This window comes from Molossus molossus, unplaced genomic scaffold (assembly GCF_014108415.1).
Source record: "Molossus molossus isolate mMolMol1 unplaced genomic scaffold, mMolMol1.p scaffold_m16_p_6, whole genome shotgun sequence".
Taxonomy (NCBI): Eukaryota; Metazoa; Chordata; class Mammalia; order Chiroptera; family Molossidae; genus Molossus; species Molossus molossus.
Genome location: NW_023425399.1, coordinates 73,238,562 through 73,260,783, shown reverse-complemented (window position 1 = coordinate 73,260,783; position 22,222 = coordinate 73,238,562). Strand labels below are relative to the sequence as shown.

General features: G+C 41.1%; 1 protein-coding gene across 1 annotated transcript in view; it reads right to left on the bottom strand.

Annotated features, from left to right (window-relative positions):
• Positions 1-22,222, bottom strand: part of COLEC12 (collectin subfamily member 12) — a 217,065-nt gene that overhangs the window by 178,593 nt on the left and 16,250 nt on the right. Inside the window, exon 2 of the mRNA XM_036245806.1 lies at positions 17,042-17,092. Within this exon, the coding sequence (XP_036101699.1) occupies positions 17,042-17,092 (51 nt within the window). The remainder of the gene's footprint in view (positions 1-17,041; positions 17,093-22,222) is intronic.

Here is a 22,222-nt window from a genome sequence, read left to right as displayed (position 1 = left end):
CTTGGCTGACCTCTGAATCTCAGTGGCAGATGCTATCAGTGACCCCAGTAAGAGTCAGAGACATCTTGGAGTCACAGATTACAGTATCTCTCTCACTTCATTCTGTTGTCACAAGTCCATTATCAGCTTATTCACTGGTGACAGCTACAGCTCTCATCTCCTGTTCCCTAACTTCTGTATAATACTATTTTGTACCACATCAGGTGCTCTCAATACTGCTTTGCCACACAGACTGCTGTTAAAACACTTTCAAAGACCAGCTATTTTAATCAAATCAAGTCTAAATTCTTTTGCCTAGCTCTCAGCTTCCTAACCTGGCCTCACACCCCACTACTTAACATTATACCCCCAGTTCCAGGGGGAAAGTTTCCTGGCTCCTTCCCTGGGGGCCTTTTCTCTCCATCCCCACAGGCACTCTGAGCTTTTTTCTATCTCTCCTCACCCAGAGCCCCATACCACTCAATGGTTTCCCTTTTTTTCTCTGATTTCTTTTTGTTTTCACCACAGAGCTCTACTGACTTGGATTGTTTGCTATTGTTTCATGTGAGTAACTTCTGTCATCTCACTTGGTTGTAACATCCTGACAGTAAGGACCAGATTTACTATTCTGAATCCTCCACAGCACCCAGCACATATTGGTGCCTAACAGACACAGCATTTAATGACTCTCACTGGATAGTGGATCCCAGAGTTGGGGTGTCATCTCTGCTTGTGGGTGTATGTGCATTTCCCTCCCAGGTACATACCCCAGTCCACTTCCCCATGAAGACAGGTACTTCATGCTCCTTAATGCCAAGGCTGTACCTTCATTCTGTTTCTTTCTGCCTTGAGGCTCTTGCCTACTTACTGCCTGGGGACTCTTCATTTTAATGCCCCTCCCTTAAACATTCATCCTTCTCTATAGATCATAGGTTCCTCCCCACTCTGCAGAATTCATGACTTTAGACTCTGGTCCTCTGTTTATCTTATATTTCCTTCAAGCATCTTTCAAACTACAGTATGAGTGTGTTGATTTCTCTCCACCCCTGTCAGATCTGTGAGAACCATAAATACTGGTGTCATGTCCAATCCCAGGGTCTAGCAGAGGGGCATGATATAATATGTTCATAACAGATGTTGTATTTTATTCAATGAGCCCTCATCTAAGGGCTCACACAAATTATAACTCACTTTCTATCCCTAGTGAACGTGGCTGAGGAGTTCTTCTTCCCAGCAGGTGAGGGGTAGAGGCTTAGCCCAGCGGGACCCCTCCAGCCTCTGGCTCTAAGAGTAGGATTCTGGAGGCTCCTATTACTCTGGGAACCTACATTTAGAGGCTGTTTCCTCTGGGATCAAATTCTCCCTCCAGCCCTTTAAAGATGGCTCCTTCTTACCTGCTTCCTGGGAAGAGAGGGGAGAGAGGAACAGACCTAAACAAGATTGTCAATTATGGAGTTTGTGTTTTTTACACTCTCCTTTCTGCGCTCCTGCCCCACATGTAGGAACTTTTCTTCCCCAATCTCAGGTACCTTAGGTCCACAGTTCCGGCAACCTTTTATATCTCTGAAAGGCAATCTCTTAAAAACAACTTCATTGATTGCAGCTAGATTTTAGGAGGGAAGCAATCTGGTTAAATAGATCACCCTGAGTTACAGATGACTATTAATAACCACTATCCTCACTAAAACTTCCCTAGTGTATTTGCACATCACTGGAGCCCTATCATCTTAAGTTTAAGCACAAAATAAAGTAATTTCAGCTGAAGCAGGAAAAAAAAACCTTCCCAGTGTCTTTCTGAAGAAGCAAACAGGCACCTGGGCCTACCCTGGTTGATTTTTCAGGCGCTTCAGAGCAGCTCCTTGCCTCCTTTAGCCTCCCCCCACCAACCACACTGCAAACTCTCAAGGACTGCCCCCTCCCCAATGTTGGCTCTAGTTTATCTTCTTCCTTCTCAGAACTACCCCCTGCCTTTTCCACTTTTCCTGAATTTCAGTCTGTGCTTTGATTAACTGATTTGGAGCTTGGGTCTCTGCCTCCCTTGAATTCAATTTCAGAAAATGGTCTTAACCACACACAGGAGTCTTTGGGGAGAGGCCGACCAGATTGTGAACTTTGGTAAGATTTAAGAAAAGACCCTGAGGACAATGGGCATTATAGCACACAAAACATAATTCTCTTCCTTTCTCAAACGTTTGTTGAGCTGAGGAACTGTCCTAGGTACAGAGGTGAACAAAACTGACACTGTCTCTCTCTGCATTGAACTTATACCATGGCAGGGAAAAATACATTTTTAAAAAGTAAGTAGTTATAAAGATGCAAGGGTCTGCTCATGCCTTTCTTCCTGTGCTCCCCAGCCCTAGAAAACTAAATTCGATTGCCTCACACCTCCAGTCTTCTTTCTCTTTCCCTCCCCTATTTATTTTCTTTCATCTTCCTTCCTTTTGCATCCAAGGAACTCCAAATTTTCAGCTCTCTCCAACTGTGGGAGTACCTAAATCCACTCAAGTGCTCAGCAAGGGATGAAAAAAAAAAACTTTCAATTGATCATAATACTCTTCCTTCTTCCCTTCCTTTGGTCTTCCCTTCATCTACTGCTGACTCATTCACAATTTTCAAAGTGAGGCTAACTATTTACAAAAAGGCAGAGAGGGAAGGAATTGCCTAATAATTTCCCAGCTGGGAAAAGGACTAGCTAACAAAGCGTTCCCACTTTACATAACTACAATCTTTTTTTTAAATTAATTTATTTATTTTTGTTACAGATGTTTCTCCTTTCCCCCCCACTGATTCCCCAAAATATATAGAGTGCTCATACAACTCAACAAAAGGAAGACAAAGAACTCAATTAAAAAATGGGCAGAGGAACTAAATAGACACCTCTCCAAATAGGACATACAAATGGCTAAGAGACATATGAAGAAATGCTCAACATCACTAATCATCAGAGAGATGCAAATTAAAAAAAACAATGAGGTATCACTTCACACCTGTCATAACCACAATCTTGGAGGAAGGAAAGAAGACCACCAGGTACTCTTTCATTTTATTTCTTTTGTAGATTCTAATACTTGGTAACGAATCCAGGGTGAGAAAATCACAGCTCCCAATGAGTGAGTCTTCTCAATAAGGGGCATGGCTAAAGTAATTTTTTCCTTTGTTGATAACAAGCGGATTTATATTTTTATTCAATATGTCCTGCATTAACATGAGAAACACAGAAAAGTTTCATAATCTGATAAATATAAACAGATCACTGAATTGAGAGAAACTGCCAAATTTTCTTGAGATTATTAATGGAAACATTATGCTTTTTGTTAAATTTTCAGACATGTGTATTTGAATAATCACCCACTGATTTTATAAAGCTTGGAAGGAACAGAATCTTCATACTTGAGTGTAGAAATCTAGAATAAAGTGAATTCAAAACACTTAAGCCCAGAAAATGCTTCATTCAATTCCTCTAAAGTTACAAGAAAAAAGATACATATAACCAAATGGAAAACCAATAATCACAAGATCATTAATATCTTGAACAAAACTAATGAGAATTTTACATCTGCCAATTTTTAAAAAAAATTTTTTTTCTTTACTGATTTTAGAGAGAGAGGAAGTGTGAGGAAGAGAGAGAGAAACATCGATGAGAGAGAACATCAATTGGCCGCCTCCTGCATGCACCACACTAAGGATCAGGCCCACAACCTGGGCATGTGTCCTAACCAGGAATCAAATTGGCAACCTCTTGGCGCATGGGTCGATGCTCAACCACTGAGCCACACTGGCCGGACACATCTGCCAATTTTTTTTTTTTTTTTTATCCTCACCCGAGGATATTTTTCCATTTTTTGTACAGATAGAGTGGGAGGGAGAGAGAGGAAGGGAGAGAGAGAGAGAAACATCGATGTGAAAGGAACACATCGAGTGGCTGCCACCCGCACGACCAACCAGGGCCGGGGACAAACTGCAACCAAAGTACGTGCCCTTAGCGGGAACCGAACCCGGGTCTCTCCGGACCGCAGGCCGACGCTCTAACCGCTGAGCCAAACTGACCAGGGCCACATCTGCCAATTTTTGCCAACTAAATTTTGTATCAGATACCTGGAAAATATATCTGGAACAAGGGTATTGAAATATTTATTCTAAATTATTAGAGTAAGAGAAAGAGTAAAAAATATATATATTTTTAAAAATTGAATGTAGTAGCTTTGGCCAGTTTGGCTCGGTGGTTACATGTGGGACACTTTTGCATGGCATCCCTTTTGTTGCAGTCTGCTCTGCCATCTCCAGCCCCAGGGTGGGGTCTCTCTGAATACAGTGTCTGCATTCCTCTAGATAATTGTTTACTCCATTCTTTGCTTATCATTTGTTCCACCTGGGGTATTTACTGGAATTTGCTTCAGGTGGGATACTCATTAACTGTTTCACCTGTTTTCCCCCTATATATTATGTGAACTCCCCCTGAATAAACGAGATTTGATCAGAGCCCTGTCTTGTCTCCATTTATCGTGTCTCTTGTCCCTCCTCATCCTCACTCCCCCTCTAGAGTCCTCGTTGCTCGACCTGAGGGATGGGTCAGTTACAGCGTTGGCCTGCGAACTGATAGGTTGTGGGTTAGATTCCAGTCAAGAACATGTACCTTGGTTGCGGTTCGTCCCTGGCCCTGGTCCTTCTCACATTGACATCTGTCTGTCTGTCAATCTGTCTGTCTCTCTCTCCCACTCTATCTGAACAACGATGGAAAAATGTCCTTGTGTGAGGACTAAAAAAAAAAAAATTAAATGTAGTAGCAGAATAGAGCCTTGAATCAAATTACAGACTGCATGGCTTAAAGAAGTCCTTGAAATAATCTACTCTAACGCCTTTATTTTGCAGAACTTTTTTGAGACCTAGAGTTTATGTCATTTTGTAAAATTAACATTGCTTCCTGCCCTGGCCAGTTTGGCTCAGCGGTTGGAGCATCAGCCCTCAGACGGAATGGTCTCTGGTTTGATCCCTGGCCCCTGTTGGGTCTTGCAGGAGGCAACCAACTGGTGTGTCTCTCTCACATCAATGTTTCTCTCTCTTTCCCTCCATCCCTCCCTTCCACTCTGTCTAAAAAATCAATGGAAAAATATCCTCGAGTGAGGATTAAGAACAACAAAAAATTAACACTGCTAGTCAGTTAATACGTAGCAAAAGAAAGACTACAATTCTGATCTTCACGCTTCCAGTTTGAAGGGATACCCACAAAAACAGTATACACACACATAGATGTGTGTCTGTGTCTATAGTCAAAGAGGGAGGTAAAGAGCTCAAATGAAGTACTAAACTCAATTTAAAAAAAACTTAGTTCTCTTTCTTCATCTTTTTCTCTCGGTTAATAATGAGCATTTATGGAGTACTTTTAAGTGCCAGGCACTGTGCTAAGCACTTCACTTACATGAATTCATCCTCACAATGCCCCTATAATAGAGGTGGTCCTGTTGTCTGTCTTTCCACGACAAACAAATGAAGGCTTGGTGGTGTAATGCACACGTTTAAGGTCACTCGGGCCCTCCGAGATCCTCACTGACAGGCTTCACTGTTTATGGGAAGTACATTTTGGTCTATCAAAAGTGGAACAAAGAGTGAAGGCTTCTGAACCAAATTATTTTGTTACACACTTTCTGAATTGTGTTTGAAATGAACATAGCTGCTGTTAATAAGTAGAGCAGATTCACATGGCCACAGTTTAGTAACAGCTGTGGTTGATAGCATGTGCAGCATATGGAGAAGGAAATTACCTTCCAACCTTCTTTTCACAGGCTTATATCAAACAGATTCTCACACCTCATCCTGAACCCTTTCTGTGGGGCAAAGGAAAGGGAATGCATCTATGCCCTCTTCATTTGCACAGACCAGGAGAGGAGGGTGCAAAGAAGAGTCCCAACCTTATCTAAAACCATTGAAGTTTTTCAATACTGAACTTAACAACACACAGGAGGCAGAAAGAAGCAGCTCACATTCCACCTGGCAAGTGGTGCCCTCTATTGTGCCTTTTGAAATTCTGCGGGTGGGAGGGGAAGCAATTTGTTGGGTTGGCTGATATTTTTCTTTTATGCAAATGCATCACTGTGGGAAAACTGTCTGCTTTTCATTAAATTTGAAATTTCCAAAGGCAAAAGGCCACACCTCCCTTCTTTATTGTGCATGTTATCCAACACACTATGGATGGTTAATAAATGTCACATCATATTGCACTAAGAATGACATTTTCCCATGAATCTTGCTTGTTTCTCAGCAAATCTCACAAAGTATATACATTTTCTAAAAAAAGGTACTATTTAAGGCTGGTATTCTTTGCTTGAATCTCTTCCCCAAATTCCCATTAATGCTTCATTCACCTTTTCCCTGGGCCAATGGAATTCCCCCCTACTCTCCATCTGTTTTACTCTCTTCCACTCCCACCTGCAGAATTTACATGTGACTCTGACACCCTATTTCGTGTCACTTCCACCCCAAAAAATGTCAGCCCTCTATTCTACATATACTTTATGACTCTTTTGAGGAAGCTTTTGACTAGGCTTATGAACTTGGCTATTCCTAGTATGGACATTTTTAGGAAAAAATTTTTCATAAAGATATTTACACCTTTGTTTTCCAAGAAGTATTTTAAAAATGAATTATAAGCCCAGCCAGTGTGGCTCAGTGTATTGAGCATTGTCCCATAAACTGAGAGGTCCCAGTTCACTTCCTGGTCAGGGCACATGCCTGGGTTGTGGGCTCAATCCCTGGTGGGAGGGTGTGCAGGAGGCAGCCAATCGATGTCTCTCTCACATCGATGTTTCTATCTCTCCCTTCTTCTCTGTCTAAAAATATTAAAAACTGATTTATAAAATAAAAATAATAATAGATTAAAATAGTCAAGAGCAAGGATCTTGTTTTATTCATCTTTGTACCCAGTTCATGGCACATGGAAAGCAGTCAGTGAAGGCTCACAGAATGGTAAGTATTCCTATTTCCCCTCAATTATTTCTAAAGGCAATTCAATGGTAAGACTTCTATGTAACATGTGAGGTAGAAAAATCATAACATCTTGATATTCCTTATCAAATGGTCCTAGTAAAGTACTAAAAATGAGATATCATGAGGACTTCCTCTCACAAGTACAAAATAAAATAAAACCCAAAGGGGAAGAATATGATTCTCTCTCACCTATACTTCTTTGAATGCCTGAGCTTAGACTGAAGACTCAAATTCTAAAATGTCAGCAATAAAAAAATAATAATAATAAATAAAATAAAATAAAATGTCAGCAATAAAAGCAAAATAAGCCAATCAGAAAAAGACAAATATCACATGATCTCACTTATTTGTAAAATATAATGAACAATACAAACTGAAGAACAAAACAGACCCAGAGACATAGAAGTAGGGTACAGACTGACAAACCTCAGAAGAGGGGGACGGGGATGAGGGAGGGAAGAGAGAAATCAAAGAACTTATATGCATGTATGCGTAACCAATGAACATAGACAACAATGCTGGGTGGGGGGCTGGATCCAGAGGAGGGTGTCAAGGGAGGGGGGGAGAAACATCTGTAACAAAAATAAATAACAATTGCAAAATAACTAAATAAATAAAATGTCAGCAATGATTTTATGCATTTTCCTGTTTCATACAACAAAAAGAATGTGTTAGAAAGGTTATTTCAAATATTAGAGAACAGAGGGCATCCTTAGGCATTTAGAGTAAGAATGCAGTCTGTATTTCTGAAAGAAATTTTACAGACTTCTAGTTCCATTCTCTCCTTTTCCTGACAAGTCTAAAGTCCCTCATCTTCTGCAGTGTGTGAAAGGAATTGATCTGTATAGAAACATTGACACTCACATCCCCAAAATATGACCCTAGTGTATAAAAAGAGAAGCTTGTTTCAATCAGGGCCAAATGTCAGTTTTCAAAAACATAAAAAAGATAAAAATGAAATATCTGAAGAAGCAAAGTGTTCATAGTTATGACTCAGAACAGGAGACCAATTTTGCAATATTTCCTGTAGCAAGAATTGTAGTCACTAGGATTTGGGACTTTCTGCATTTTTTCCTAAGTTCCTCTTCTGAAAAAAGTTGTTTCTTCAAAATCTGCTTAACACTATTAAGAATACTAAGTTCCAAGAAAGCAAAATAACTTTTGTCCATTCATGTATTCATCCCCTTCACTATCACAGTGATTTCTTGTTTTTGAAATCTTCTCTTTCTATAAACTGTCAAAAACTAAATACTAGGGGTTCAAAATTACAAATAATTTCAATGTAAACTTGTAACTATTGTGTAAATAAACAATGTTATATAAACCATGATAATTTCACCAGTGGAACAAATTATAAATATATCTGATTATAATTAAATTACATTGCTACTTAATGATTAATTAATAATCATTGTTTAATTTAACATTAAATTATAAATATGTGTATTATAATATTATATGTAATATATACTTATAATATTATATGATATATTATGGATATTAAATTACACATAATAATAGTGACCAGAGTGCTTAATTCCTCACCATATATTCTACCCCAAACAGCCCAAGCCAACCAGAACTTTTATCCATAACTGTTTTATGAAGAGACAGAGGCTCAATGTTGGCCAATGATACGTGAGGGAAAATCCTTTGAGGGCATTCTGGGAAATTTTCTTGCTCCCAAAAAAACACTGAAACAAAAACTGTCTTTTGTGTACCTGGGACTGCTATAGCCACCTTGTGAGCATGTATGTCACTTTTGATAACACATACATTTATTTGGTTCTTTCTGTGTGCAAGGGACTGCTCTAAGTATGAACTCATTCAGTTCTCACAATATCCATACAGGTAGGTAATTACCCCCATCCTTTAGATGAGAACACTGAGGCACCAAGAGGTTTAAAGGCTATCTCGCCAGTAAGTGGTAAAGCTGGAAACTGAACCCAGGCAGCCCCGCTTCAGGGTACATTCTCTTAGCTATGAGGATGCTATACCACTTCTCCATGAAAGCTGCTCTTAGCCCTCAGTATGTACTACCTTCCTTAAAATGTATTTTTTGCTGGTGGCCACCAAACTTTGAACTGGAAGGAAGGAAGGAAGGAAGGAAGGAAGGAAGGAAGGAAGGAAGGAAGGAAGGAAGGAAGGAAGGAAGGAAGGAAGGAAAGGAGGGAGGACCCTGAAAGAAAATAGACTCCTTTGATATTCCCTGAGCAAATTATGGCCGGGATGCAGGAAAAAGAATACAGGAGTGAGGGCAGTAAGATTTTGATGAAGGGAGGACAAAAGGTGGGAAGGATCAGAGAGCATGAGGCCTAGTGGGCTTCACAAAGGAAGAGCTGAGGCAACACCAAACCAGGAATGCGAGGCCTGGGGAAGGGAAGAGAAGAGCGAGAGTAGTCAGCAGTTTAAGGAGAGCCACAGTTTAGTGCAGACCTACTATATTCCTGGCCCCTCATATATATTATTTATAGGTTTTATAATCCATGTACCCTGTACAGAAGGTATTCTTGCCATTCCCATTTCACAGATGAGCAAAGTGAAGCTTAGAGACAATGGATATCTTGCTGGTAAAGGTCTAAGACAGCATGTGAACCAGGACTGTCCAATTCCAAAGCCTTGCTTCCTGACCAGCCACCATCCTAACATCAAGGGCACCAACAGGCAATGTGAGAAAGAAAGGGAGACTCTAGTTTACCACTGTGCCGAGGACCCTGGTCTTCCCTTAAAACCCACGGCTCTAGGACAACTTTCCCATTCCCAGGGCCCTCCAAATGAACAACTCTTTCAAGGAAAGTTTCCAAGTGCATCTGTTTTAATTTGCTTGGAGTTGCTAGCAAAAGGAATCACTCTTTCCCACCCTACCTCCAGCAACCAAACGCTGGAAACAACCTAATGTCTTCATGCTGTTGTCACAAGAAGATGGCTGAGGTTTTTTTCTTTAATTTTCTCAAAAATAAAAACAAACCACATTGTTTAACCCAATTGTAGGAAAAACAAACTATTTTCCTTCTTCTCCCTCCCCAAACTCTTACCAGGATTCATACTTGAATAAAAGCCAGGGAAGGCAGGGGGTGGGGGTGGGGATTATATTTGAAATGGTTGAAAATTCAGGGCTCAAGTGTCCAATCTATACATATTTTCAAGTAATAAAGTATTAGACTATGTATAAATAACTACTGAGTTAATCCACATACATCTATACTCATTTATTTTCCCATCAAACGTTTGGGAAGCTCTGAGGAAGGACATGTCTGTGTGCTTCTTAGTCATGAGTTGAGGGGAAAAAAACAATGGGGACTGAGGTGAAGTTGGATCAGATGTTGGCCAGGCCACTTAGCCTGGTCAGCTTCAGTCCCCTTCCGTGCAAACTGCAGGTAATTCCCACCTTGAAGGATTTCTGGGAGAATGAAATGAACTAATGAGTGAGAAACTGCCTAGTAGAGAAAGGATGCTTAATGGTTTCTTCCATATGAAAATAGTAAAAAAAAAAAAAAAAAAATCATAATCACATGGGAATGTGGTTTTGAACAAATTTTTAATGATGAGCAAGAAAAACTACGCAGAGAACTATCTGACCTAACCAGTGAGATGTTCTTGATGGAGGAAAAAAATGAAACAGGAACAAACATTGTTGTCAAGGAAAGTTGTGAATATCACTTTAGCATTTATAATGATAAAAATCAGGAAATCTCAAGTTATTTAAAAGAAAGTGATGGCTGAGAACTTCCCTTCGTAGGTCCCAGGAACCCTGCCTGCTTGACTGGAAGCAGAGGGTAGAGGGGCCAGATGAGCTTTTCTGCAAATCCCCTGCCAGGTGAGTCTGCCTGAGAATCTCTTTTGTGTCTACTTCTCTGCATGCCATCTGACATGAAATTCTTATACAGTCAGAAACATCAATTCCATTAACATTTGAAAAGCCACATAAACAAACCCCTCCCACTAAATGATGCAAATGGCTTGAACATGTCAAAGAAATCCCATTGGGACACCAAGTCAGACTCTCATTCCCTGCCTTTAGCTTCTCCCTCTGCCCAGGGTCAGTCCTTTGCCTGACGTTGTACCCTTTCCATCTAGAGATGTTTGGAAAAGGTGCTGCTGAAAGGACAGCCTCACGCTGGGCTTAGCCATTCCCCACAGGAAATGATGGAAATTCCTGGCATTCTTATCAGAGAAAGGGGTGAACTCTGCTGGTGTCAGTCTTGAAGGGCTGTAGTGAGAGGAATGCGTGCAACTCTCCTTTGTAGTTGGAGGTGGATAACTTCAAAGCGGCGCCTTATCCAAATCCAGAGATGAAGCCAGCCTTCTGGGAAGGGTCCCGGGAGAGAAGAGACAAGCAGCCTGGTCCCCAAGCCCAAACAACTACAAGTTGAGGCATCCAAGTGTTTATCTTGAGCAGCTTCCCGAAGACAGTCAGCATCCTCTTGGTAAACTCTTCGATTCTCTCTGCACTAAAAGCAGAAACTCACCATGTGCCTCACAAAGGACTTCTCTTTCTGGCTATCTGGCTAAGTATATCAGTGCTGCTGCTTTTCAGACGCCCAAGTGGTCCTCTACACTGTTAGATATTCACTTCTTCTAAATCTTTCTGCAAGAAACAGCTCAATGATTTTACCCTAGTTGGTGGTTTGGAGATGGGTTTGGAAGGAAGGGATAGAAGGTAAGGAGAGAGAGAGAGAGAGAGAGAGAGAGAGAGAGAGAGAGAGAGAGAGAGAGAGAGAGAGAGGGAGGAGAGAGAGAGAGAGAGAGAGAGAGTGTGTGTGTGTGTGTGTGTGTAGTGGGGGACAGTGTTCTGGAACAGGGCTGGGTTCTACTCACACAGATTTCTCGGGCTGCTTCCATATGCCCAGCACTGTGCATGTTAAACTGTGAAAAATATTCTTACTAATCTGAAATTATTATCCAACAGAAGAAAGAGAAAAGAAAAAGCCCAGCTTGTTGGAAACTATTGATTCAGGGAGGTCTGTGAAGTTGTGAGTAAACAAAACTATTCAAAGACATGCTTAGAAAAAGGCACTGGATACCCCTTTTCTGGCTGTAACCTCTTAAATAAATTTTTAGTAGTTCTCTTACAATTTTCCTACTTAGATTTTACAAAAAAAAAAAAAAGAATTCTACTCCATAGATAATGCTTCCTTTTACTTTTTGTTGCTGTTTCAGAGTTTGCAATTTTTCAGATCTTTTTTTCTCTCTTAGCTGTAAATGCGCCCTACAGCTGAGCCCCAAGGAAGTGACTTGGTCAAACACAAACAACAAATGTTTCCAGCTGCCTCTAGTTGCTCACTGTCGACCCTTAAATCTCCCCATGATTGTCAAAGGCTGGACCACATATCACCTGCTCCTCCATCATTCCAACCCCAGTGCGACCAGTGAAACAAAGATGGTCTCTTCCCACCCCCTCAGTACTGGAAGGGGCAAAGCAGAGAGTCCAGAGGGAGGGCCCAGAGCATCCAGGGTGGTGCTTGTCATTATATCCAACACTGCCCGCCATGGGCCTGGAGCAGATAGCCACTGTCCCCAGGCCTTCTTGCCTCCCTCAGTTCTTAGCAGTAAAGCAGGGGAGGTGATAAAAGTCCATGAGGCTGCTGGAAATCACAAGGTTCTAGGGACCTACTAAAACCTAGACAACATGTTCGAGCAGCAGGACCAAATAGTTGTAGAGGGAAGAACCCAAGGATGAGCAACATGTATGGGATGCCCACATGTGCCAGGCCCTGTGCTAATCCAGTATCACACTTAATTCCAAACACTCCTATGGAGTAGGACTATTATGACCCAAATTTTACAAGCAAGGAAACTGAGACATTACAATTTTAAACAACAATGTGCCCAAGGTCACAGAGTTGCTGAGTGTTGGAACTCAGAGCCAAAACCACATACCTGGTTCCAGCATCCACTCACTTAACCACTACAGCCCACTGCACCTCACTGCCCCCCGAAAAGATGAGAAGTAGCCGTCAAGTGGGAAAGATGACACCTGGCCTGCTGGCCTCATGGAGTTGTTGTGAAGGAAAAATACGTTTCTAAGTCCTTTAGAAGATAAAAGTGATATACACACGTGAGCTGGATTTGCTATCATCATGTCCACGTGGGTTAAAGGGCAGAACCTGGACCTCACCCCTCTTCCAACACTTTTCCCCTTCTGTGGAACTGTGATGCACTTACGCCTTGGAACTGAAATGACATTTTCTACTCCCTATCATTTTAATAAAAATTTTTTTAACTTGAATGTATTCATGTTAATCATAGGACTAATCAGAAGGTTTCAGCAAATGTTTGGGTCAATTTATCACAAGTTCCAATTTTATAAATGTATATTTATCCCTTAGAATGTGAACTAATTCTCTTTCTCCTCCTGCTAACTATAACAATAAAGTCTTCCAGAGTCATGTGTGCTATTTTGAAGAAAACAGTAACTGGGAAATAAGCAGAAGGATATCATTGTAGTATATATCATATTCTATTTGCAGAAAATAAAAATTAATACACTGGCACCTCATGTTCCAGAGGCTGAACTGCACCAGCCACACTGTAACTATAGTTACATTCCAAATTAATTAGCTCTGCATACTGAGGACAAGAAATGCTGACCCTCAGAGCCTCATTAAATGTTGAAAATGCTCACTTCATTAACCTTTCAAAATCTCCCCTTATCAAAGCTTTGGTCAGAGGAGAAAATAAGTGACAAACCCATCAGATTTAACTCTATCTCTTCTTCAGACACATGCCCAGAACTTGGGAAAAGGGGTTAAGAAGCATGACATATACAGAGGCTGAAGGAAAAGAGAAGACCTGGTTGACACCAAAGTGCAATAATTAATCCCCGAACAGACAAATGAAGACTGTCCTAAAGTAATCCCACACCAGACTAGATCACTGTAGAAGATCACCTGTTTTGCTCTTTATTGTAATATTGTAGTGAATTTGAAAAAGCACAATATTATTATGTAAACATCCTTGACTTTATGTAGTAAGTGCTTCTAAATAACTATATACGAGTAACCTTGGAAACAAGCCACCAGGTAACAACTTGCTAAAACAGCCCCTTTGTCCTATGGATAATTAACATCTGGTTCATCTGGAGCCTAAATTCAGGTTGTCTTCATATTTGCATAAACAAGACATACTGAACATGAGACAATAACTAAATCTATACGTTATCCAGTCTACTTTTGCAAAAATAAAAGCCAACAATATTACTATATTCAGAGGTAAACCACACCTTTACATGTCTTCAGGAATGAGGTTTCAAACCTGTCACACTCTGATGTTCAGCAGTAGCTGTACCAAAATGTCCAGAGTGATGACAGCCCCGAATTTCAGGAGAGTGATCATGCCACCTTTCTTTTAATAGTGCTGTGCCTTCAAAGCACGTGTCCACCTGGAATCTGTTTTAGTCTCACCAAAGGCCTGCAAGGTAGACCTTGGCAGGTATCACTGCTTACTGGGCATATGCAGCATCTGAGGCCCACACTGTTGAAATGACTGGTTTCAAGTCAGAGAGTAAGCAGAGCAGGGCCTGCAGGGCTGTCCCATCTGGATGCCTGCCACCACACCCTCACACCAACTTTGTCCTCCTTTAATGGTTAAGAGTTCACCATACCTGAAGGAATGGGCTCTTGGGTTCTGCTGCTTTTGATGACCAGCTCTGGCCACTTCTTAGGAACTGAAAACCCATATTTATCTTCTGTAAAACCAGGTCCAGAGTACTAGGTCCAGCAAAAGTGACAAGGCCTCCCTGGTGGGGCCAGATTAGGTGTCCAGCCCACTTTAAGAGTCCTGAAACTACAGGGACCCTTCCAGGACACAGAGTTGAGAGGTCACCTCAACCTTACTGCTAGACCCTTCCCCAAAACTGCTCTAGCCTGGGAGTTAGAAGACCCAGCATCCAACCCCAGCTCCAGTTCGCCTGCTTGAGAAGAACTTAATCTCTCTGGGCCTCACCTTCCTTATCTGTAAAATTAAAGGCTGATTTAAATCATCTCAAAGGTTCTTCCATCTCCAAAATCCTACTCTACCCTTAGGCTGTACATCCATCACTTTGCCTAAAAATTGAATCCAAGAATTCTCAACATCAGAACGTCTCTTTCACAGCCTAGCCCAAGGTTTCCCATTTTAATTTCATCTCTTTCTCCAACTGATACCACTTGATATCTTTCTCTTCACTCCTCCCTGTTTTTGCTGTCCAGTATTTGTGAGTTATTATCATGTCCTCTGAGTCATCACTGTGAGACACCCACACATAATTTAACCACCACATATTAACTTCTTTTAGCAACTTACTCTTGTGTGTGTGTGTGTTTACCAAATCCCCACCCATTTAGCTAGTTAGATGGTCATCACATTTTAAATAAAATTTTTCTAAAGGGCACTCTTTTTAAAGCAAATCTTTCTCTTGGTTCTTCTTACTTCTGATTTCCAGCTGCAGATTTCAAATCTACTGATTTCCAAAATATGTAGGCATGTCAACATTTATTTTGCCAAGCCTGATTTTCCTCTCTATTTCTGCCTTTTTGTTTTTGTTTTCCTTTCGTGTGTAATTCTTGGTTTCATTTTCACTCCTGCTACCACCTTCAGTGAACCCCCCATCAGAAAGCAGAACACTGGGTACCCATCCAGAAACACGTAATTGTGTAGATGCAGAACAGTGCTGTGGAGGAGGGGAGGGAGCACCAGGCAAAGGCCTCTCTGCCAGCACATGAATGCAGGAGCTATGGGCTTGGCATCACTGCACTCACATTTTAAAGCCCTATTTTTTCCAAGAAAGAAATGTGTGTCCAGGAGGAAAAATGCTACAGCTATGCGGGAGCCAGAGCAGCTGGGGGTTGTTAACTTTAATCAAAGTCCAGCCAGGATGTTTTTTAAGCAACAGGAAGTAGATTCATTCTCTTTCATATTCTTTCTCTCCTCTCTCTCTCTCTCTCTCTCTCTCTTCTCTCTCTCTCTCACACACACACACACACACACACACACACACACACACACACTCATTCTTTTCTTCTCCTTCTTCATTTTCTCTGGCCAAGGCACAGAAACAAGTTGGACAGAAATCTTCAGTTCCCTTGAACTATCTTTGGAACTTTGCAGTGTTCACAGGCAGTTCAAAGCCGAGTTGCAGAGTATGGGAAGCGTGGTCAAAGAGAGAAGAGCCCGTGGCAGCGGATTAGGAGGCAGAGGAGCACGTATTAGTTCCCCAGAGCAGCTTCAACAGATCACCAGGACTGTGGTGGCTTAAAACAACACAAATTTTTCTCCTACAATTTTAGAGACCACAAGTCTGAAATCAGCTTCAGTTGACTGAAATGAAGATGTTGACAGGGTTGTGCTCTCTCCTGAGGCTCTGAACAGAAAATCCATTTCCTTGCCTTTTTCAGCTTCTAGTGGCCACTGGTGTTTCTTGGCTTATGACATCATCCTCCAACTTCAGAGCACATCACTCCAATCTCTGCTTTCATCACCACATCGCCTTCTCCTCTAGGTAATCAAATTCTCTCTCCATCTCTCTAATAAGGACATTTGTGATTACATTTAGAGTCCACCCAGATAACCCAGGATAATGTCCCCATCTCAGGTTCTTTAACTTTATCACTTCTGCCAAGCACTTGTTGCCATACAAGGTAATATTCAGGTTCCAGAGATTAGGGCTTGGACGTTTTAGGGAGCCATTATCCAGCCTACCACAGAGCACTTGTGTCTGGTTGGGTTTCTCGAAGAAAATCTCACTGTCTATTAACATTGACTAAGAAAAAAGGAAAGATGTTTCCTAAGTATCAAACAGAGAAATCCCATGTGTTTTTGTTCCTGTCTTGTCACAGGATTACCTCTCCCACCATGTTCTGCACATTATACCTTCTGGTTTGTGCTCAGCGAACTCCAGAAGCATCCCATGCCTAAGGGCAGCTCCTGCTCCACTGCCCTCAGCGCTGTGAGAAATCATCCACCTGTTACACAAAAACTCAACTTCCAGCCAAAACTGGGCCTCAGAGCCACACACATTCATGTGTATCAAGGATCTGGCAGTGGTTTTGTTACTGTATCCCAGATCAAGCAGGGAGAAGGAAAGAGCTTTGTTAGAACTCACCAAACCTCTTGTAACCGAAGGACTGCACCTCCTCCTCCTCTGCAAAGTCGTCTGCAGGAGAAGAAAAGACAGTGTTAACCCTGGTGAGGCCAGAAGTGCAGGGTCAGTGCAGGGCTTGGCTGCTGCGATCTGCACCGCTCTACCTCCCCTTCTTCACAGTGGCTTTCCTTCTGCTCCTGGAACACACCATGCTTTCTGAGAAAGACCATAGTGTCCTCCTCCTGTTCTTTATGCAACTCCTTCTAATTCAGGTCTCAAGCAAACTATGATGCTTTTGAGATGCCTTTCCCAACCACCACCCAAACACTCCATCATACAACCCCATTTTAATAATACTCTCTGATACCTTCATTTATGTATGTGTGTGTGTGTGTGTGTGTGTGTGTGTGTGATCATGAGTCCTGTGAGCAGACACTTTTCCTGCCTTGCTTCAAGAATGAGTCCTCTGCAATTAGAGCAGGGGCTTCATAAATTTTGTTGAATGAATGACTAAATAATTAACTAGCCAAAGAGTTAAATTATCTTCACATGATTGAGCCTCCCTTTCAGATGCTGGGTATGGTGGTCATCTCTTTCACCAACAGTGGCATCTCAGGAGCCTAGCATGGCTCTTGCAATGACAACCACATCCTTCTCTATTCTCCTTCCATTGGATAACTGGGACTGACAAATGGTTTCACAGTAAATGACTTTCAAAAGACAGACTTGCTGTGGGAATTCCTAAATTTAGAGGTACTGTGGAAACAAGAGAGAAGTTATGTCAGCCAAGCTTTCTACCAAAGAAGCCTAAACCCCCTTTCTAAAGTGAACATGATGCAATTCCTTCTCACATCAATAAAGAACGTCTCATTTTACAGTTCCACCAGATGTGGGTCCTGGCAATTACTTGTACGATTAAAGGACACTTTGACGACAAGGTGTCAAGACCAGGCCTTTCCAGAACTAATTATTACTGAACCAGCACACAGCATCAATTCAGTTCAAAAGCACTGATTTGGCACTTACTATGAACCACAGACTGCCAGGCAGTGGGGCTTCAGGAGTGAGACATGGTCCCTTCCATCAAGAAGTGAATAAGCTTTCAAGGAAGAGAGGCAAGTAGGGAGAAAATAAAGCCTTTGTGATCATCTTTTCAGCCCCCAGATGACACAGGACCCGGCTATATCTGAACCTTTAAGTGGTATGGAGAAACCAAAGATGTATGACACCTGTAATACAATGTGGTAAACCTCAAAACACTAGTTTGTTATAAAATGCTATGAAAATAGCCCTAGCTGGTGTGGCTCAGAGGTTAGAGCGTAGGCCCTTGGACCAAAGAGTCTTGCGTTCGACTCCGGTCAAAGGCATGTACTTCGGCTGCAGTTCAGTCCCTGGCCCTGGTCGGGGTCATGCAGGAGGCAACCAATTGATGTGTCTCTCTCACATCAATGTTTCTCTCTCTCTCTCTCTCTCTCTCTCTCTCTCTCTCTCTCTCTCTCCCCCTCTCCCCCTCTCCCTCTCCCTCTCCCTCTCTCCCTCCTTCCCTCCTTCCCTCCCACTCTGTCTAAAAATAAATGGAAAACTATCCTTGGGTGAGGATTTTTTTTAAAAAAGGAAAATGTTAAAAATAAATACAAATAAAACAAAATGCTATGAAAACACATGTAAGAGCAATTAACTTCTACCAGAGAATGGAGAAGTGTGATATCTTTGTATTTTACCATTGTTTCCTTATTCAGAGAACAGGGGAGAGATGTTGTTTGGAATTTAGAAAGCCAGATGTTCATAATTAAAGTAGTCTTCTGATGTCAAAGATTAAAACCTTAGTTTTTTTAACATGGAAGGACATGCTTACAACCAACAGAATAGTACCTTTCTCCCTGACTCAGTAATTGGTTCGTTCAACGAATACATATTAGTCCCCTACTGTGCGCCTGCTTTACTAAGTAATTCTATCATATTTTTGGCTGAGTGACTGGGTCTAGTCTCAGTTAAAGACATTTGCTTAGAGAAATACATGCATTTACTCATTCATTCATTCAATAAATGCTTACAGCCTGGGGAAGTCTATGACATGAGCATAAGTAACGATGCCACACAGAAGTCAGCTTCCCCTGCCAGCTTCAGCCCCTCCACTGCAGTGCCAAGTCTGCAAAAGAATCTACTCACACACACGGTGTGGGCCAAGGAGGCATCACTAAAGATTTCACAGTGGAAACAAAAGAGCAGTTTATGCTGCATCCCCAATAAAAATAGCTTAAAATTTCCCATTTCTGTTCTCCCCAAAAGCTTCTTTTCAGCAGGCCCACCATTAGTTTGTTTGTTTGTTTGTTTTCTTTTTCCTCTTTGATCTTTTTCCCATGCAGCATTTAGTCTGACTGACTCCTCTCTCCTTCCTGAAATTTCCCTGGGAACTTCAAATGTCTCATATTTTTGTTATTAAAGCATTCCAGCTCTGCCTTCCAAATTAACATGCCCAAACTCATTAGGGGGGGTTCAAGAAAACAAAGGCCTCACAGGCACCCCCTAATAGAACTCAAGGAGGATCTTCTGCTTCTTGTTTTAATCCTCATCCAAAAAGAATTAGGAATTCTTATGGCAGCTGCTAAAAGAACACAAGTTTCTATCTCATCCAACTCTAAAATTTGATAGAAAATTATATGAGACATAAGGGGTACAAGTAAAGTACCACAAATAATGTCTGACTGGGACTTTTGGGAAGGTCTCACTGAGAAGTGTCTTAAATCAGTCTTTCTTAATATTTTTTCTTTGGAGCAAAAGATAATTTGGGAAACACTGCATACTCTACAACTTTCTTAGACATTCATAATGAATTTTGAACTACTAGAGACTCTGAGAAGTGCTGAGAGAGAGAGAGAAACAAAACTTGTTTAACTTTGTTTTACTTAATGCTTTCAAAAGTTGACCTTAAGAGTCCTTTTTAATACCCTTAAAAGCTGCAGAGCTGGGAGGTAACACTTAGTATAATAGTTCATTAGCACAGGTGTCCCCCAGAGCCCCGCTGCCAAATTTTCCCAGCTGTTCAGTTGATAAACAGCCAAGTCAGGCTGATGATGGAGTTGGGCATTTAGGGAACTGAGAATGAGGAAGAGGCAAGATCTGATGGGACTTGCAACTGTGTGGAGAACCCACATCAGGCTACAAGAGCCACAAGAGGGAGAATTCGAGGTCAGATGTTCCTAATGCCTGGACATTTCAGAAGGCAAAAAGCGATGATAGGGCCCAAAAAAGGCTGACAGACAGGTGTGAGGAAGACAAATAGCCGGATATTATGTGCAATGTTATTTTCTGTTCTCGAAACCTTTTTCTTCACACTATGTGTGTTCCAGGTTGTCTTTATACAATTAGGTGCCTGCAAAAGTGATATACCCAAATAAGGATATTCTCCTTAGAGAATATACAGTCATTTTAGCAACTTGCCACTATTTAAAATCTGTCTCTGACACAATCTACCCCACATAATTGCTACACTTCAACGTGAGCAAGGATTGGGTTTGAAGCCTCCAAGTTCTGCAATGGCCATAACTTGATCCCTGCTCTGATAGCAGTCTGTCTATAGGGAAGAGGTAACCTTCACATATTAAATAATAAAATGTATGTAATTTGAGTTATATCTACAAACACGAATTTTCTTGGCTTCCACAGCTATACTTCAGCATTTTCACTTAAAAACCAATGAGCTACAAATGTCTCTTGCTTGCCTATTTCAACATTTTATTTTGCTTTTTACTATCCTTGGTAACTGGCACAAAGCCACATCCACCAGAGGTTTTGTGATAGAAAATATTGAATGGAATTCTGCTGTTGATTTATTCTTTGAGCTTTGCTATTTCAGAATAGCATGAGTTCAAGTGAAGTTTAGATGACTTAGAGAGTTGAGAGTAATATATAGCAAATGTTCTAATCAATCTGTGGACCATGCTGTGTGATATCCCTACAGTTAGAAATTACCTCTCCTTCTCCTACCTACACTTCCTTTCTATTAGTGTGACAGCACTTAATGTCTGCCTTATATTCCAGTTCTGGTTTTGACTCCACCAGATGGAAAGCCATTTGAAAACAGGAAATGTGTCACATTGTAACCCTCAGCAACTAATAAATTAATGGAACATGATAGGCACTCAATCAATAGTTGATGAAAATTAACCAGATTAGAATTATGCCTGTGTTACTCTCTCCCACTGAAGAATTCTTGATGGAAAGAGATTAACTCTTTCTCTCTTTGAATGTCCATCATGTTTGGGGAAGAAAAGAGAACTTTATTTAGTCAACAACTACTAAATGTCAGGTACTTCCCATTCATTATGTTTCTCTGTTTGACAGATGAGAAAACTGAAGCCCAGAGAAGTTACATAATTTGACCCAAGGTCTTACAGTTTATGAGTAGCCAGGCCAAGACTGAAGCCCAGCCTGTGGGTCCCTCCACACAGTGGTGGTAACTGACCACACAGACCCAAGAAACTGAACCCTTTGCTAGCAACAGAGAAAGCTAGGAAGCAATAATTTATACCACAAAATTCTGAAAAGGCTTAGGAATTTGTGATCCAAGTAACTCTGACAGGAGAATAAAAGTGAGGCTAAAATAGGACTGGTTGAACATATATTTAAGAAGGAATTGACTATAATAAACAAAAGATAGATGGTAAGTGTTGGTGAGGATATGAGAAATTAGTAGAGCCCTCAAATGCTTTTTGTGGGAATGCAAAATGGTGTAGCCACTTTGGAAAACAGTCTGGAAGTTCCTCATAAAGGTTAAACACAGAGATACCATATGATCCAGGAACTCCACTTCAGGGTATACATCAAAGAGAAATGAAAACATATGTTCATGCCAAAACTTGTACATGAATATTTATAGCAGCATTATTCATAACTGTAAAAAAAGTAGAAACAACCCAAATGCTCATGAACTAATGAATGGATAAATTAATTGTGATATATCCATACAATGGAATATTATACAACAATTAGCAATGAATGGAATACTGTTATGTGCTATAACATAGAGGACACTTGGAAACATTATGCTAAGTGAAAGAGGTCAGTCACAAGAGACCACATATTAGATGATTCCATTTATATGAAATCTCCACATTAGGCAGATTCATAGAGTCAACAGCAGATTAAATGTTTCCTAGGCTAGGGATTTGGGGAGAAAATGAGGAGTGACTGCTAATTGGT